The 19696-nt window shown below is 34.7% G+C and overlaps 1 protein-coding gene across 2 annotated transcripts in view; it reads left to right on the top strand.

Moving 5' to 3' along the window:
• The first annotated feature begins 347 nt into the window (after nt 1–347).
• Nucleotides 348–19696, top strand: part of NSD2 (nuclear receptor binding SET domain protein 2) — a 77527-nt gene continuing 58178 nt past the window's right edge. For both annotated transcript variants that reach the window (XM_044680212.1, XM_044680213.1), the window contains exons 1-4: nt 348–947; nt 2078–2240; nt 6911–7077; nt 7956–8438. In XM_044680212.1, the coding sequence (XP_044536147.1) occupies nt 348–947; nt 2078–2240; nt 6911–7077; nt 7956–8438 (1413 nt within the window). The remainder of the gene's footprint in view (nt 948–2077; nt 2241–6910; nt 7078–7955; nt 8439–19696) is intronic.

Below are 19696 nucleotides of genomic sequence, written 5' to 3'. Positions count from 1 at the left end.
AAATCCTTGAAGGCAGGGACCCTTTCTTTCTTTATATTCCCAGTACATAGCACAATGTCTGGCATATACTAGGTGTATAATAAATGATGTTTGATTTGACTAGTTTGGATATAATCATAGAGAAAGCATAATAAGAGAATCTCTAAAAAATCCTTTGGTATTAATATTATCGCCTATCTGCTTATTTACACTTCCTACAACCTGAAACCTAGATTAAAATGTAAAACTTAATAAATGGGCAAATGCTTCTTTTATTAAAATATAAAGGTTCTTGTCTGAGAGTCTTAAAAAACTTAGATTTGTTTTTTTTAATTGTAGTGTTGTAATATTGGAAGCATTTGGACTGAATGAACTTTAGTATTACAAGAAATTCTCCATCATTAACTCAGAAAATTGTAAGCCAGCTGAAAATGAAGCAGGTTCCAGAGATCCTTGGAAATACCAATGGGAAGACTCAGAATTGTGAAGTCAATCGGGAATGTTCAGTGTTCCTCAGCAAAGCCCAGATTTCTACTACTCTACCAGAGGGTGTCATGCAAAAATTTAATGGCCACGAAGCTCTACCTTTCATTCCAGCTGACAAATTGAAAGATCTGACCTCTCGTGTCTTCAATGGGGAGTCTGGTGCCCAAGATGCCAAACTGCGCTTTGAATCCCAGGAAATAAAGGGAATTGGAACACCTCCTCACACTACTCCTATTAAAAATGGCTCTCCTGAGATTAAACTGAAAATCACCAAAACTTACATGAATGGAAAGCCTCTCTTTGAATCTTCTATTTGTGGAGACAATGGTCCAGATGTGTCCCAGTCAGAAGAAAATGAACAAAAACTAGAAAACAAGTCAAGAAGGAATAGGAAAAGGAGTATAAAGTATGATTCCTTACTTGAACAGGGCCTTGTTGAAGCAGCTTTGGTGTCTAAGGCTTCAAGTCCCTCAGAAAAAAAGGTAATTTGTGGGTTGAAGGGAAGGGTGGAATTAAATGGACAGTTAACTTACCAGACGTAGCCATGTGTTCAAGACTTCAAGGGGCCATAATCAAAGCTTGGCTTTATATATCATTAGAGAAAACCTTATTTGGGGTAGGAAAATGGAAAAATACAAGTAATACTGATAAAATTGCTGTCCTTTCCAAATGACTTTTTAAGCTCTTAAATTTACAAAGGGCTATGATAAATTTATGATTACATTAAATTTGAATTGTCATTTCTTATTCTATATTTTCTGAATTATTAGACCAAAGAGGTTTTAATGAAAATGGCATTTGTGCATTAAAATTGAGGCTTGGACTGAGCATCTTGGGATAGAGTATCCCAAGAATCTGAAAGAATTTGTTCCCTTGTGACCACATGAAGAACCACATCAGCTATTATCCTTTGTGGAATACAAGTTGTCCCTAATAGTCAAGTAAAGAGGGTAGAAGCTGGAGTACAGACAGAAATTGCTTATCTTGGCCAGTGGACTTAAAGATGAAGACTTCTAGCTTCTTTTAGTCTGGGAGGATTTCCTGGGGGAATTCAGTAGGACTGAGTATTGAGAGGATATTTTTCTCTAGTTTTTAAAAGCACAAACATTCACAGTGAGAAGAGAAGGCAATTAAAGAATTGTTGGAGATAATGAGATGGGGGAGATCATATACTTAAATAGTTAAATTACACAATATGCATTCACTTAGTAATCTAGGTGGAACTGGCTATAATGAAAAATACTGTGGCAACTTTGTTATACTTTTAAAATTGTTTTTTCCTATTTAATACTTTAAAGAGGCTCATGCTCATTAATAATGTATTATTAATAACAAATTAGCAAGTATGAAGGATTGTTTAAAGGGAATGGAGATGAAGAACAAATTTACCTATGATTTTATTTGGTAGTTTGGGATTTTGGTGGGAAGAGATGAGAGAAGTTTAAGCATAATTATGCTCTTAGATTATAAAATTGAAAAATTAGTGTCATTTCCTTGTGATGACAATACCTGCCTCTGTTGTGAGGGACCCAGAAAATATTTGTGTAAATGGAAAATTTATGAGATTTTTGGTGATTTTTGTATTTGTACATTCTCTTTTGTTTGTTTAAAGATTCTGGCTAAGAGAGAGTCATATCCAAACATCAACAAAGAAAAAGATCATTTGTTGAAGTACAATGTTGGAGATTTGGTATGGTCAAAAGTTTCGGGTTATCCTTGGTGGCCATGTATGGTTTCAGCAGATCCTCTCCTTCACAGCTATACCAAACTAAAAGGTAGGGTATATATGGCTGGTGGTTTTTTGCCTCTTTTTTCTTATTCATTCTTTACTTGATCTCTTTTCTCATTATAGTTTTCAAATGGATTTTGTAACTATATTTTGCTACATAATACCATTTTACCTTTTCTGACTTAACAAATCTTTGCGCTAGTGTTTCTCCTTTTTCTTAGGGACAGGTAGCTGTTATTGTTTTGAAATTGGTGATTTATTTTAATGCAGTGTCAATTCTATGTTACATTCACTTTGGGGAAACTTTGAAATGGGGAGCAGATTTATCATATGCTAACTGTTTCCATGTATCTTAACTCATGTCTTTCCCTCTTTATTTTTTTCTAAGTCAGATTCACAGAATTCATTGCTTCTTGGAAAGTACTATTTTGTACTCATCCATAAATTTCTCTGTAATTGATTAAGTTTACTTTTCTTTTTTTATTTAAAATTTTTATTTTTAAAGAAATATTACAAGATTCATTGTCTTTCTCTCCCTTCTTTCCTCTCTACTAGAGCCGACAAGCAATTCCATTTGGTTGTACAAATGTTATCATTAAATTTACTTTTTTACGTACATCCATGTATGATATTTCTTACAACTTGATTATCAGCTTAATAATTCATGTCTTGCTGAGGAGAAGCAGTATAGCAACAATACAGTGCCTTATATACAAAATTTTTTTTTTTGGTAGCCTATCTCCAGTCTTTTGGGTCATGTTGAGGATCAAAAGAGCCTACTTTAGGTTTCCCTTTAGCCCTTTGTCCATACCACAGTATAACTGAGTATACTGACTCAAAACAAGTTGTTGGAGGCTATATATTTTTTTAAAACTCTTACCTTCTCTCTTAGAATCAATACAGAGTATTGGTTTCAAGACAAAAAGCAATAAGGGCTAGGCAGTTGGGTTAAGTCACTTTTCCATATTGTAGTCCACTGAGGTATAAAGCAGTATCTGGGGAAAAGAGAGGCTATGACATACAGCGCAGAGAAACAGAAAAAGGAAAGATATTGGGAAAGAAAAAAAGGCAAATTCCTACTCTAGTTCAGATATCTACATACCCACTCTAAGCTTTTTTTCCTCTGGTTTGGTCCCATGTTTCTCTTTTTTCCCAATTTTTTTCTGTTCTGGCTTTTATACCACCATCACAGTCTAGAAACTCCACAAAAACTTAAGTAAAACCAGCTGCTGATTGTAATTGACTAGTTGGGTGAATTTTCTGTAGCTTTAGTCTCCCTTCTTTTCCCCAACATCAGTTATCCTGAACCAGTAATAGTTATTGCATCTGATCCAAATTTTTTTATCTTTTAACATTTATCTTCATTTATATCTTTGTAAGTGGTATATATTTTTTTCTCCTAGTTCTGCTTTCCTTTCACATTGTTTCATACAAGCCTTCCTACATTTCTCTGAAATCTACTCATTGTTCATTGGCTATAAAAAATATCCTATAACATTCATTTGCCACAATTTGTTGAACTATTTTCCAATTGATGGGCACCTGTCTAATTTAGGAGAGACAAGAGGTTCCTACTACAGAAAAATGCTACTAATGTTTGGTATATATGGTACCTTTCTTTTCATTGTAACTAGTGGTGGGGTTTTTAATTAAAAGAATTCAAACAATTTGGTAACTTTCTGCATAATTTTAGATTGTTTTTGGAAAAGTATTTCCATTTCATAGCTCCATAGTTTTCTAACATTGGCTATTTCCATTTTTTATCATCTTTGCCAATTTGAATGGCAGGATGAAGCTCAAGAAGTATTTTCATTTAATTTTTATATTTTTAGATATTTAAAGCACTTTGATGTTTGTTGATAGTTTTCTAAAGAAAATGCAGTCTATTTACTCTAGAGATTTGCTAAAATAACTTTCAGTGCTTCTGAGGACCTGAAGTTCCCTTTTGCTCCGTTAGTACATCTAGTCCCTGCTCTTTATATGCTTTTTTCTTTTAACTCTTGTCACTATCATCATCAGGTGATTCTACAGATTCTATGCCTGTCTCCTCTCTATTATTGATTTTTGGACCATTTGATTATTGGTTCTTTTTTTTTAAACCCTTAAAATGGTAATTAGATGAATTGCCCAGAGTTACACAACTAGGAATTATTTAAGGCCAGATGTGAACCTAGCATCTTCCATTTCTAGGCCTTTCAAACCACTGAACCACTTAGCTGCCCCAAGTTCTTTTTTCTACTATAAATAATAGGATAAAAGCGAAGAAATAAATCCTCAAGGAGCTTAGTTGAGGAAAATAAGAATAGTAAAAATACATAGATTGGTTTTATATTGTTAAATAACCTGATTGATGTTAGTATAGAATCTTGTAGAAGGAAGAGACAGGATAGTCAAGGAGGGATTTAATGAGGTAGAACTTATACTGAATCTTGGGGTGAAAAATAAAATGGAAAAACATTTCAGTTTAAGCAAGAACAGTATGAACATATGATTTTCATTTTTAGATGGTATTATTTATACTTTGCTATTTGACCTGCCCTGCTTTGTAGGTTTATCTCTTTTCACTTGAGTAACGTTTTTTGTGAAAAAGATCTTTTTCCCTTCTCATTAGCCATGATAAGTTTGTATAATGCTTCCTATACTCCTCAATGAACTTTGCAGATATATTGTGCACTGTTTTGCTTAGACCTTCCTGTAATATACATTCAGGTTTTTCATTGGATTGACCCAATAAAAAGTTAAACATTTTAGTTTTATCATAACTACTTTTTTTCTAAAATTGAATAACTCTATAGAGTATTTGTTTCCCTTTCTCCTAAGGTACCATTATTTTCCTCATTATCTTCCCTTTTACACTCCCAAAGTAGCTCTCCTCCAAACTTCCTCTACTGGTATTTCTGTCTTTTCAATTTCCAGTTCATAATCTAGATGTTATTTTACTCTTTGACCTCCCCATATCCAGGCAGGTGCCAAGCCTTTTTTCCCCTTACCTCCACATTCGTTCATTCATCCTCTTTTTTTATTTATAGTTCCATTCATCCTCATTCAGATCGTCACCTCTTTCCTAGACTGCTACAGTAGTCCCCTAACTGATCTCTCTGCTTCTAGCTTTTCTTCTTTTTGCCAATTCATCTTCTGCCCCATTGCCAAAATAATATATTTCTTATAGCATAGATCTAACCATGTCACTCCTATGCTCAAAAATCTTTATCAATTCCCTATTACTTTTAGAAATAAATTGAAACTTCTCTGGTTGGCATTTAAAACTCTAAACAGTCTATCTTCAGTCTTCTTTATTCCTTCTTCACATGCACACTGACCTGTTAGCATTTCCCTAAAGTTGATTTTCTATTGTTGACCTCCACTGCTTTTTATAGGGTCTCTTCCTTAAGTAAATGGAATGCATTCATTTCTTAACTTCTCCTTTTAGGATCCTTCACTCCTTAAGGTTCAGTTTCTGTACTCTTTCTTTTAGGAATCTTTTACTGATTGCTCTAGTTGTTAGTGTACTTTTCCTCCTCAAATTATATTTTATTCACTTATCAATCATATTGAGCCCCTGACTAGGTTAAAAACTCCTTTAGGGCATGGACTGTTTTAAATTATATTTTTAGTGCTGAGTATTGTGTCTGATACACATTAGAGAGTTTATAAATACTTGTTGAATTAGAGTGTGATAATTTGTTGAATATTTTACCTGTCTTCCACTACCCTTCAATTCTGGAGATATGTTATTCACATTTTTTGGGAGAATTCCCATTTGTTCATAGTTCTCCAGATCCCTATTTCTTTGGATCATTATTCATTAAGTGTCATTCAATTTTTATTGGTAACATCTTTCTAAGAACAGAAGATTTGTTGTTTAATCCCTTCCTCATGAGCATTCTCATATCCTCTCCACTTCAAGTCTCTGGTTGATAATCAGAATCTCATTGTTTTCTTTAGTACTTTATTTTTAGAAGGCAGTTTATCCTTCTTGACACCTTGTTAGATAGTGTACTAAAAATATTAACTTTTTCATTTAAAATTGGTTGGATCCTTTATCTCTAATTTCCCATTATGAATTCCCCAAATAATCTGCACATTGTAGATGTTTAAATAAGTGACCTCCAAAAGTTACAAAGATTGATTTGATTCCCCAATAAAATTGATTTAATTCTGTAGAATTGATCTAGCCAACAATTTAAGTCAAAACCTACTACTTTTTGCTTTTTAGGCTATCTTTCACCTTCATCACTTTTGTATATTTATTCTTTTAAAAATGCCTTAATACAGTTTTTCTGATTCTTTTTGCTCTGGGAAATAAGAAGAGATCTGTAATAGTCTTTTTTTTAACCCTTAACTTATACTTAGAATTGATACTAAGTAGCATTTTCAATGGTAGAAGAGTGGTATATAGGGCTATGCAATTGAGGTTGTGACTTCTTCAGGGTCACATAGCTAGGTAGTGTCTGAGGTCAGATTTGAACCCAGGATCTCCCATCTCTAGGCCTTGCCCTCCATTCACTGAGTGAGTAGCTACCTCAGCAGTCTAGTATTTTTATGAGAACAGAACTTGTTAATAAACTATAAGGCAAGTTGGTGTTTTTGTCATTTCTAGAGTATAAAATATACATATATATATATTTTATATATTGTATACAGAAAAAATAATATGTGTATATATAACATATATCCTCAGTTTCTAATGCACATTTATTTTCTTCTTGAAATTAGGACAGAAAAAAAGTGCTCGCCAATATCATGTACAGTTCTTTGGTGATGCTCCAGAAAGAGCTTGGATATTTGAGAAGAGCCTCGTATCATTTGAAGGAGAAGAGCAATTTGAAAAATTATGCCAGGAAAGTGCAAAACAGGCACCCACAAAAGCTGAGAAAATCAAGGTAATCAATGTTATCAAAAGCTTTTATCAAAGAAATTTATATTTAAAAAAAAGTCTTTTCTGTGTCATCTCTTCTGCTGATGCCTCAACCTGGTGTGGAGAAGATTGTGGGTTCTAGAAGCTTTTGGCAGCAGAGCATAAGCTCTTAAAAGGGCCTCTGGTTTCTAGCCCTGGTAATGTACTTGTCTGTGGTCAGGTAACTGGCCTTGCTAAATTTGAAGAAGCTTTTCACCAGGTTGGCTTCAGAGAAATCAAATTTTATATCTTTCAAAAGTATTTATTCAGTGAAAGTACAGATCCTTAAAGTATTGCTATAAAAAGTGTGTGTGGTATTTTAATCTTGTGAGTTCACAGATGTCTGAATTGTATGGTAGAGGCTTATTGTGGTATATCTTTTTTTTTTTTAATATTATGCATTGGTCTAAACCAGTTATAGGCAAACTTTTTAAAGAGGGGGCCAAAGGAAAGGAAATGCTCATCTGCCAGTCTTTTTCTAAGGCAACTCTTTCGAAGTTTCATTGTATTGTATCCTACTCATTGTGTTCATCAGATTAGGAATAATGTCCTGCAGCTGGATAGAACATTTCAGGGGGCCGCAGTTTGCCCATCACTGGTCTAAATAATGCTTTACCAAAATATGCCTAAATTTAATTATATACATTTAAGAAAATTTGGCATGTACTCCCATAACACCCAAAGTAAATGAATATTCTCTTAAAATTTTTTCTCTTGGTATGTACAGTATCTTAAATTTAGTTTGGGGGAAAATGGAGAACTTATCACACATTGGATCCTGAGTTCTTAGATTTTTAAAAATCTGTTCAAATGTTTTGCTATTGCCCTTTGTATGTATTTATAACTTTTTATATTTTTTTTCAGCTATTAAAACCTATTTCAGGGAAATTGAGGGCCCAATGGGAAATGGGTATTATTCAAGCAAAAGAAGCAGTGAGTATGACGGTAGAAGAGCGGAAAGCCAAGTTTACCTTCGTCTATGTTAGAGACCGACTTCATCTTAATCCTCAAGTAGCTAAGGAAGCTGGCATTGCTGTTGACCCGTTAGAAGAAATAGAAGAATCTTCAGATATAAGTGAAGAAACTGCTCAAAATCCAAAGCATAAAGATTTAGGTGTTCCTATCAAGAGAAGGAGGAGATCAAAATTGCTGTCTTGTACTGATAACCTGGAAAGTGATTCAGGGCCTAAAAACATTACTCCTCAAAGGGCAGCTGAACAGGCAGATTCAAAAAGAGGATTGGGCTCTCCTGTTGGTAGAAAGAAGGCTGCAGCATCTACTCCAAGAAGCAGAAAGGGAGATTCAGGGTCTCAGTTTTTGGTCTTCTGTCAGAAGCATCGAGATGAGGTTTGTATCCTGTTGAACTTATAAGTTATATAAATGCCTGCATAAAGCTTATTTACATAACATACATAACACAGAAAATGATCTCATGCCTGATAAATTTGGAAAACTATATACTTTACCAGGTATGAGATCATTTTCTATGTTAGAACATTTCCAACACAAAATCTTTGGAAAAAACAAATTTTGTTTATCATTGTGGTAAGAATGGCGAGTATTGGAATAATTGCCAAAATATTTTTTTAAGTGTCAACAATTTTGGTAAAAATGAATTTTATTTATTCTCCCTTTGTATATTTATCAAACTGTTCCTGTGGTGTAGGTAAGGTTAATGAGGGGAACTGAAAGTGGGGGTTACCTCCTGATTGTAATCTGCTCATGTTCAGGGCATGGGAAGCCTCACCTTCTGATTCCTAATCAGAGATTTTTCCACCAAAGTACATTACTATTTTAAAACTTCTAACAGTAGGGAAATATTAATGTCAAGAAGTCTTATTTTTTTCATGAAGTCTTTAAAGGACATGTGTAATTTTACTGAGCTTTTCTTTTTTACTTTCATTCAGCAAGTAACTACTTAAGTAACTATTATTCAAGGCACAAGGAAGATACAAAGATAATAATGCTCACATTCATGTAGGATTTCGAGATAGTTTACATCTTTCTAGATTGGATCATCTAATAGGGGTGACATGTCTTCTATCCAAATATTATGTCCTTTTGTGTGTGTGTGATTATAAATAAGTGAACAAAATGTATGAATAAGACAATATGAGTTTGCTAGATAGAAAGTTTACTCCTAGCTGTAGAGATCGGGGAAGACATCATTGTGGAGATGACATTAGAGCCAAACCCTGAAGAATGGGAATTATTTTAGAATACCGAGTACTAAGATAGTATACCAAGTGCCAAGGTGAGTACCAAGATAGAAAATGATACAAAAATGGGAAAGTGCAAAATATGATTATAAGTCAGAAAATAGTCCTTTTTAACTGTCAGATAGATTACATAAAGAGGAATGGTATATAAGATTGTATGTTGTATGTTTCTGCATATTGAAAAGACAATTCTTAGTCTAATTGTACTGTGAAGATAATATCTGATGGCAAGTATCACAAATCAAGTCTAATTAACGCTAAGGCATGTCTTAGTTCTTTTGGCCCACTCCCTGGGTTATAGAATTAAACATAGAGGAAATGAACCATTAAAAAGTTGAAGGGCAAAAGTGAATACAATATATTAACTTGTGCAGAACAGATACTTTTTAAATGCTCAAACTAAAGAAATTGGGTTAACATAGATGGATTTGATTGCTTTAAAATAAAATTCTGTCCCCCTCCCCTGAAAAAAAATAAAAATTTTAGATTTTAAGAGAAATAGTTGTAACATGTGACCTAAAATCTCTGTAATCTATAATTTGGAACCAATAAGATTTTTAAGGACAACACAAAGACAACCACTGGATAAATAATCATGTCTTATATACATTATATAAAAAGATTTGAAAAGATATTTGGTCTGATTAATACTCAGAAATATAATTTAAAACAATTATTAGGTACTGTTTCACAACTATAAAATTGGGAAAAATAATAGTAACAACGTAATGTTTACAGACTTGCTGAGAAACAGGTACTCTTATAGGCATGCTGGCATAGCAAATTAATAGAATCATTTTGGAAGTCTTTCTGGTTGGATAATTGTAAAAATCATCATATCTTTTGGCCCATTGATTATATTTTTGTTAATATACATTAAGAGTGTTGTCCTCAAAGAAGACTTTTTAAAATCTATATTCCTCCATAGAGAGATATATGAAGGTATAAGTATGTATATATATATTTATAAATAAATGTAATAATTGCAAAGAACTGGGAATAAACTAAGCACCACCAAAAAGTGGTGAATGACTAAATTAATCATTATATATCAATAAAATAGAATACTGAAGTGCCATTTATAATTTGAAGAACATACATACTTTTTTTAAAACTTAGAAAAAGTAATGCAAAGCAGTTCTAGGAGAATAGGAATGGATTTAGGTCTACATGAAAGAGAATACAGACATAAATCAACAAAACAGACAGATAAGACTAATCCATTCTGGCATTGTTATATATGAACATTCATTTTTAAGTGCAACTAGTTGTAAATGTGTTTGGGTTTGTTCAAGCTAAGGGGATTATTAATACTATAAGTAACTTGAAATCGGTAGGTCTTAACCCTGAGGAGAGAAGTTGAAATGAGAGAAACTGTGTTGTGTAGTGGACAGTATTGGACATTATGCCACAAGACCTGAATTTAAGTGTTATCTGCTTATTTGATATCTTTAAGATATTAAAGGAATTGCTACTTCAGTTCTCTGGGTCTCTTCTTAATCTGTAAATGAGACGTGTTAGACATTCTCTTAAATTCCCTTCCAGCTTTAAATCTATGATTCCATTAAACAATCCCAGTTAATTGCTTAATTAAGGCAAAAATCAACATGTCTAAAGTAACGGTTCTTATTCAGGCATTTAAGTCATGTCTGATTCTTTGTGACCCTACTTGGAGTTTTCTTGGTAAAGACACTAGAGTGTTTTGCCATTTCTACAGTTCATTATACAGATGAGGAAACAGGCAAATAATATTAAGGCCACCTAGCTATCTCCAGGGCAAATAGAGATTAAGTGACTCACCCAGGGTCACACAGCTAGTATCTGAGGCTGGATTCGAACTTAGCTCTTCCTGATTCCAGGGCCAGCCCTCTATCCACTAAACCACCTAACTGTTGTATATGAATGCTTGCCAAAGTGTAACTTAACCTCTTTAAAATAATATACTTTGCATATAGGATGTACATTTTGACACTGCATATTAGCCTGCTTCTCAATTAACATTTGGACTGGGGCGGGGGAGGGGGGTGCCGCAGGGCTCAGTGAATTGAGAGCCAGGCCTAGAAACGGGAGGTCCTGGGTTCAAATCTGGCCTTACACATTTCCTAGCTGTGTGACCCCAAATAAGTCACTTAATTCCTATTGTCTAGCCCTTATCACTCTTTTGCCTTGGAACCAATACATATTATTGAGTCTAAGGCGGAAGGTAAAGGTTTAAAAAATAAAATAAACACGTTTTGGAAGCACATCTGTCCATACAAAATTTACTAGAATTTCTGCCTTCTGGATGTTTCATTAAGTTAAACCAATATTCTTCTTTATCAGTATAAATTGCCTTAAGCTATTTGGGAAATATGTGATACTTGTTTTCATTTTAACATTTGATTTCAACAGATTTGTGATCATCTTGGTGGGAGGTGATATAATCTTTTCTGACCTTAATTATAATGAGTAATTGACCAGTGTAGTAAAAAAAATCATATTGTGCTTATGTTTTATAGGTCTACTGTTTTTTTACATATGGAAAACTTAAGTCAAATTAATGTGGATTTTATTTATTTGTTAAAATTGCCCTACAAATATTTTAAATCAAGTAAGTTAGGCCAGTGTTTGCCTCCTAGTCTTTGATAATTTAACTATAATTGAATCTTGAATTTGGTAATAAAAGTTCAGAAAGTTTTTAACCTGAGTTAGGAAAGACAAAGTTTTCTTTGATACAAAATGTAAATTCCTTGAGGGAATGAACTACTTTTATTTTTGTCTTTGTATTCCCTAGCCTAGTTCCTTGTTCTTAAGTAGACAGAAAATGCCTTTTGAACTGAACTAAGGAGATTGTAGCTGTGCTTTTCTGACTGCTTTGGTGTAGTGGTAATATTTGTTGTAGTTCCAGTTGTTGGCCCCAGGTTTGGAGGAATTTTTCATTAATTTCTAGGTTTGGCTTTAGAGCAGGGGTCGGCAACGTATGGCTCTTTCTGCAGGAGCCATAAAGTCAATTTTTTTTCAGGCACTGTTACAGGAGCCGCACTGTGAGCACTGTACGGCTCTAACGAAATTACATTTTAAAAAATGTGGCGTTTATGGCTCTCACGGCCAAAAAGGTTGCCGACCCCTGCTTTAGAGGATTGTCCTCCTGAAGGTTTTAAGAAATTCTCCTTGCTCTTGTGGTCTCCTACATCATATTGCTGCCACTGAGTAGCTATTGGAGCAATAGCCTAGGTAAATTGAATTTTGGTTACTTTAGAGTAGTTTGATTCTAGGAAGTACGAGTATGTTTCTGTAATGCCATCAGCAGTTTTGGAGGTTTTTTGGTTTTGGAGGTTTTTTGAGATGAATGTTTTGAATGACATAGGTATAAGAGAGAAGGGTCCTGACAACAAATTGTATCCATTTTTTGAGGTAGAACCTTCCCAAGTGTGAGGATAATTATTAGTAGACTAGCTGTTTGAGAATTAATTCATTAGCTGTATTATCAATTCATAAAATTAAAGGAAAATTTTAAATCAAAAAATATATAGTGCTCTTCCTCCTGCCTCTTCCCTCACCTTGTGTAGCCATCAGGACTTTGGTTCCTAGTAGAATGATAGTGAGGAAGTATGGAAGTTGTGAGATGGAGCAGTATTGGGGTGATGCTATGGGCTGGCCAGAAGGGCATATGCATAGACCAAAGGGCCTAAAATCAGAGACAGATTTGGGAATATAAGAAGCAATATGTCTTTTTAGTTTTTTCCCTTATCTGGAATGTTCCTACTTATTTTCCTACTACCTCTTCTGCAAATGGGAAGTTAAGTAGAGTTAGAAGCATTCAGAGGTCTTGGCAGCAGCAGGCAACTTGAAAAAAATATAAAGGAGTCACTGATGTCTGGGGTCTGGCCTACCATTTTTGAGTTTTCATTTAATGACCAACCCTTAAAGAATGAACAAATCCAACATAATTTAAGGGCAGTGTTATATTTCTCTCTCCCTTAAATATTCTCAGGAGTAATAAACTTAGTATATACGAAAAAGCTAATCTGTAATTTCCTTAGAACTTCAAAGTAAAGAGTTGCCTGTAATCTGTAAGATCCCAATAGTCTGGATATTGCCTGAGCCTAGCAGTGATTGGGCATGCTGCCATTTGGTTTGCATTATTGTTTTTGTGCTAAAATAAAACTATACACAGTTGAGTTTGTCTTGTCTATTCTTGTGGAGGATGTTTGGTAAGCAGTTGAAAATAGTAGTCAGAAATTTGATAAACCTAAGAGCACAATTTATTGGAAGAAGTACATCTTTTCTGACAAGACTTGAAAAATTGGAATATAATTTGGCAGAAATTGGTTTTAGACCAAACTTAAAATGGATATGACCTAAATGTAACAAGTCGGGGCAGCTGGGTAGCTCAGTGGATTGAGAGTCAGGCTTAGAGACGGGAGGTCCCCCTTGCCCATCCTTATCACTCTTCCACCTAGGACCCAATACACAGAAGTTAAGGGTTTAAAAAAAATATAACAAGTCACACCACAAAAAGAATTAGAAGACAATAAATGAGAATGGGAGCAGGAAGGTGGGTCAGTGGTTGAAAGGTAGACCTAGAGACAAGAAGTCCTGGGCTCATATCTGGCCTCAGACACTTCCTAGCTATGTAACCATGGGCAAGTCACTTAACCCCCATTATCTAACTCTTGCTGCTCTATTGCCTTGGTTCTAATACACAGTATTGATTCTAAGACAGAAGGTAAGGGCTAATTAGGAAGTAAGCACATCTGATGCACTGTAAAGTGGTCCAACCTTTCTCAATTATTTTATTTAAAAGGGGACAATGAGATATGAACTGCTTTTCAAAGTTATAACTTGGAGGGAAGATTTCTTTTTTTAAAAATTTTTTAAACATTTATTAATATTCATTTTTAACATGGTTACATGATTCATGCTCCTACTTTCCCCTTCACCCCCCACTCTCCCCCCACCCATGGCTGATACACATTTCCACTGGTTTTAAATGTGTCATTGATCAAGACCTACTACCAAATTGTTGATAGTTGCATTGGTGTGGTACTTTCGAGTCTACATCCCCAATTATGTCTGCCTCATCCCATGCGTTCAAGCAGTTGTTTTTCTTATATGTTTCCTCTCCTGCAGTCCTTCCTCTGAATGTGGGTAGCGTTTTTTACCATAAATCCCTCAGAATTGTCCTGGGTCATTGCATTGCTGCTGGTACAGAAGTCCATTATTCGATTTTATCATAATATATCAGTCTCTGTGTACAGTGTTCTTCTGGTTCTGCTCCTTTCGCTCTGCATCAGTTCCTGAAGGTCTCTCCAGTTCCCTAATTGAAGGGCATACCCTACTTTTCCAGTTCTTTGGCACCACAAAAAGCACAGCTATAAATATTTTCATACAAGTCTGTTTGTTTATGATCTTTTTCAGGTACAAACCCAACAATGGTATGGCTGGATCAAAGGGCAGGCATTCTTTTATAGCCCTTTGAGCATAGTTCCAAATTGCCAGCCAGAATGGTTGGATCAGTTCACAACTCCACCAGCAATGCATCAATGTCCCAATTTTGCCACATCCCCTCAGAGGGAAGATTCTTAATAGGAAACACAAAAATTAATTATTGTAGAAGGACAAACCATAAGACTCCATTGAGCAAAGCTCTGAAGACATGTGTAAGGGTTAAATTAGAAGTTTTGACAAAATAAGAGAGCAGCTTTTAATAACTTTTAATAAGTTTTAATGCGAATATAGTAGAGTTGTAAATTAATATTATCCTTTTAAGCCAGAGAAAAGAAAACTTCTAGCAGCTTTTAACAATTAACAATTTAGGTTTATTAAAATAAAGTAAAAAGAATATAGAAAAATGAATATAATAAAAGAGGGAAATATAGGAAAGAGGCAGAGAAAGAAATTTCCTAATGTCTATGTTATCCTAGAACTATCTATAATTACTGTCTAAAACTGCCTATATTTACCTATAATTGCCTATAACTACCACTAATAACAACCACCCTACAAAGTTCCAGCCCAATCCAGCCTAATCAAAACCAACCCAATCAGTGTTTTAATCCAACCCCTATTAGATCTGTCAATGAAGACCAGCCACCTTCAAAAAAGTTCAAAGGTAAAAAACCCTAATAGCCCAAACCAAAAGTCCCAAACCCAAAAGGCAAAAAGCCCTCTGAAGGCTAAAGCTAAAAGCCCTTTCAGTAATCTCAGACCTGCCTTTATATTCCAGCAACTAAATACCAACCACCAACTAATCACCAACCCACATGGACCAACTCATGCCCAGCAGCCAACTTCCCTGCAACTGCCAGTCCCAACTGTCAGCAACTGAGGGGTCTACCAAGTGACACTTGGGCCCCTTTTATACCCTTCTCCAACCTCAATTTCCTGTCTCTATGATTTCCACTTCCTGTCTCTATGGTGTCTACTTCCTGTCACTGTGGGCTGGTTAATCTGTATATATTTCTATGGTAAGTGGACCTCCAGGTTCCCCTTAACTTAAAAAAGGAATAAAGAATTCCGTTTTATATATGGAAAGCAAAAAGCCTGAGACCCTATTTTAAGGACAACCCTGAGCCATAAAGCAACTAAAGTCTGTCACTTATCTCATAAGAAATCACTGGGTAGACTCAATGAGGTAAACAGATTCATTGTACCACTTTGTTGATTATTTACCTTCATTGAGTAAGTGGAAACTTGTGCAAAATCCCCAGCATGCTTTTTCCTCCTATACAAACAGTTATAACTTTCCATACATTTGCCTTGATAGCTACCAGTTATCTCAGTGCTCCTGATCCCAGCCCTGTTCTCTTATTTCCTCTCATCTCCCTCGCCACTTCTTGGGGACCCATGAACAATTTGACAAGGAAGACTTGTCAAATTTCTTAATATTTAAATTTAAAAATCTTTTGCATGAATAGAATTAATGAAAACTTGTAGAAATTTTTTAATCAAATATCACTAGTCTGAAATTAAATACATAAGGAATTGATATAGATATTTTATTCCAAGAGCTATTTTCCTGTAAATGAATGGTCAAAGTATATAAGCAGTTTTCAAAAAATTGCAAATTGTAAATGATCACATGAAAACATACTCCTAATAGACGAATAGTGAAACGGGTATTAAAAGAAAGTTCATACCATGAAAATTGGCAAAGATGACAAATGATAGAAATGGTCAGTGTTTGGGGACTGATTAGAAGATAAGCACAATAATGCACTGTGAAATGGTCCAGCCATTCTAAATTTCATGTTGGAATTATGAAAGAAAAATGACTAAACTTTGCATACCTTTAGGCCCAGTGATTTCACTATTGCACATAGATTTTTTTTTAAAAAACCATAACTTCTGTCCCAGAATCAATACTATGTATTGGTTCTAAGGCAGAAGAGTGGTAAGGGCTAGGCAATGGGGTTAAGTGACTTGCCCAGGGTCACATAGCTAGGAAGTGTCTGAGGTTAGATCTGAACCTAGGACCTCCTGTCTCTAGGCCTGGCTCTCAATCCACTAAGCCACCAGCCACCCCTGGGACATAGATCTCGAGAAATCAAAAGATAGAAACAAAGGTCAAGTATAGATCAAAATATTTGAAGCTATACCCTATGGTAGTAGAGAACTTAAATCTAAGTGCGGGTGCTCATAGATCCGGGAGATCTATGAAAAACTATGATTTGTTCTTGTAACGAAGTATTGCTTATTAAGAAAAGCCATATATGAAAAATTCAGAACAACATAGGAACATCTAAAATGAACTGATGCAGAGCCAAGGAAACAGAACCAAGGGGATTAGATACATGATGCCTAAAACAATGTAAATTTAAAAATTACTTAAAAAGAAATTGAATTCTGAGTAAATAAAAACAAGGTGGAATATACTTTCCCCTTCATAGTAAAGAGGCAGGCAACTACTATATAGAAGATGTTAAAGGAATTTTCTTAATCTCTCCTGTCTCCTTATGAGGTTAGAGAAAAGGATTTCTGAGTAGATCAGAATTGATAGGAGTCAGTGAGCCAGAGCTGAAGATTCCGTTACCAGGGAGACCAGGACTGAGGAGAGGAAGTAGCCAGCCCTCTGACAGGAAGTTAGTGGGGAGAGTTAGTCAGTGAGGAGAAAAAGGAAGCAGCTGCTGACAGTTGAGGGTCTTTTGCCCCTGGGATCTCTAGAGAGTAGACCGTCTCTCTCTGAGGCAAGGATCTGCTGCCAGTTTGCTACTGGCAGTTGGGCTGCTATAGAAAATTGATTGAAGGAGTGAGTGAGTGGTGGCTGTCTATTATTTAGGGAGTTTGGTAGTTAGTGAATAATTTGTGAATAGAATAGGTTCTATTCTATTAGGCCTGGTGTGCCAGGCAGAAGAAACTGTCCTGAGAAGACAGAGTAGGTTTAGGAAATTTTAGGTAGTATAAGGAATTTTAAGTATATTTATAGGATATAAGTTTAACAATCTCTCCTCTTTTCTGTCTATCTATACTTCTTTCTTAAATTAAACAAAGTTTCTGTTAAACTGCTCTCCTTGCTTTGTTGAACTTCTTACTTTAACTCTTACAAAGGTTAATACATAATATTGTGCGCATTGTCATATATGAGTCCCATAATGGATATTTTGCTTAGGTACTTTTGTTTGTAACAAGGGGAAATTTAAGAGGAAGGAAGGATTGGATTGAAATAGTTAATGTAAAGACAAAAGGCATAAGTGAAATGTATATATTTTATGGAAATAGGTCTTGATCAGTGATACTTGTAAAACCCAGTTGAATTGCACTTTGGCTGTGGGAGGGGGAGAGAGGAGGGGAGGAAAAGACTATGAATCATATAACTGTGGAAAAATATTCTATATTAATTAAATTTTAAAAAGGAAATGTATATATTTTAAAGGAAACTGCGTAAATATCAACTATTGACATGCCTATTTTCACATAAATACAGAATTTATATAATGATAATTTATGCATAGGGGGCAGCTAGGTGGCTCTGTGGATTGAGAACCAGGCCTAGACATGAGAATTCCTGGGTTCAAATTTGGCCTCAGACACTTCTAGCTGTATGTGACCCTGGGCAAGTCCCTTAACTCCATTGCCTAGTCCTTATGGCTTTTGTGCCTTGGAACAAAATACTATTGATTCTGAGATGGAAGACAAGAGTTTTAAAAATAATAATTTACACATACGTTAAAGACATCCTTGAGGATAGTATTAGAACAGAAAGACTTATGCAAATAATATTCTGTGGTAAACATCATATTTACCACCACACAGTTCATATAGTAAAGAATATAAGATCTCTGTTGTGCTTGTTGTTTAACTATAAAAACATCTGATTAGGTGTCACCAGCATATAGTCAATCCTCAACATTCAATTATTTAACATTTGTATTTGTGAACATGCATGTAATAGAGAGAAAATGAGAGGTATGATGTTGCAAAATTTATATCCACAAAAAAGAAGAATTTTTAAAAGTGTTTGTGAATCCACTCCAGAAAGTGCTAAAATAACTTCTCAAGTGTGCAATGAGAAAATAAAAAAATGAAAGAATAACTAAGTTTATGGGTAAATGCCCCCCAGCAAGTGTCCCACCTACCTTATTTCCTGTGCCTCCTGGCTCCAAAGAAGTATTCCAACCTGTAGCCAGGTACTCATTTGGAGGCACATTCTTTTCATCTGGGAATAATTTGACCAAAGTCAAAAGAGATTTTTTACCTCAGAATTCTTCTCATACCACTACTCTTGCCCTTTCCAGTCTTCTCCAGTGTTGCCTCCCCTCTCCCTTGCATTTTATGGGTTATTACATGGTTATTGTAGTAGGAAAATTGCAGATTATCAGGATTAATGTTTTATTATTAAGAATTATAGGAATAAAATATTTTCAGTACTCTCTAGCCAGTTTTTAGTTGTAGGAGTTTAAACCCCTATATCTATAGGTTCAATATATCAACATTCGTGTGTTTTTAATTTCATGTTGTTTTCTAGGGACATTACTTCTGTAAAAGATAAGAATTGTATATATAAAATGTAATTATGTACAATATATCATATATTCCATGGTTCCTTGGAAGATAAAACAACAAGAGCCTCATGTTCTCTCCCTGATTATTAAACATCACTGTTGTAGATAGAATTGTGCACAGAGTCTAGATTGAAGTCCTCCAGATGTTACTGTTTGTGGATGATTTTGTACTATTAGAATAAAGCCCCATAACAGAATAGAAAAAGAAGAGGGGAACAGGCAGGATTTCTTTTCTTTTTTTTTTTTTTTTGTCTATTAGAAATAAATAATAAATTTATTTTAGGAAAAGACATTTAAAAGAGTCTGGTGCTGGCCATATTTTTTTTAAATTTAAACATTTATTAATATTCATTTTTAACATGGTTACATGATTCATGCTCCTACTTTCCCCTCCACCCCCCGC

Source organism: Gracilinanus agilis, chromosome 6 (assembly GCF_016433145.1).
Source record: "Gracilinanus agilis isolate LMUSP501 chromosome 6, AgileGrace, whole genome shotgun sequence".
NCBI lineage: Eukaryota > Metazoa > Chordata > Mammalia > Didelphimorphia > Didelphidae > Gracilinanus > Gracilinanus agilis.
Note: the sequence above shows the minus strand (reverse complement) of the source record. Positions and strands in the feature narration are given on the sequence as shown.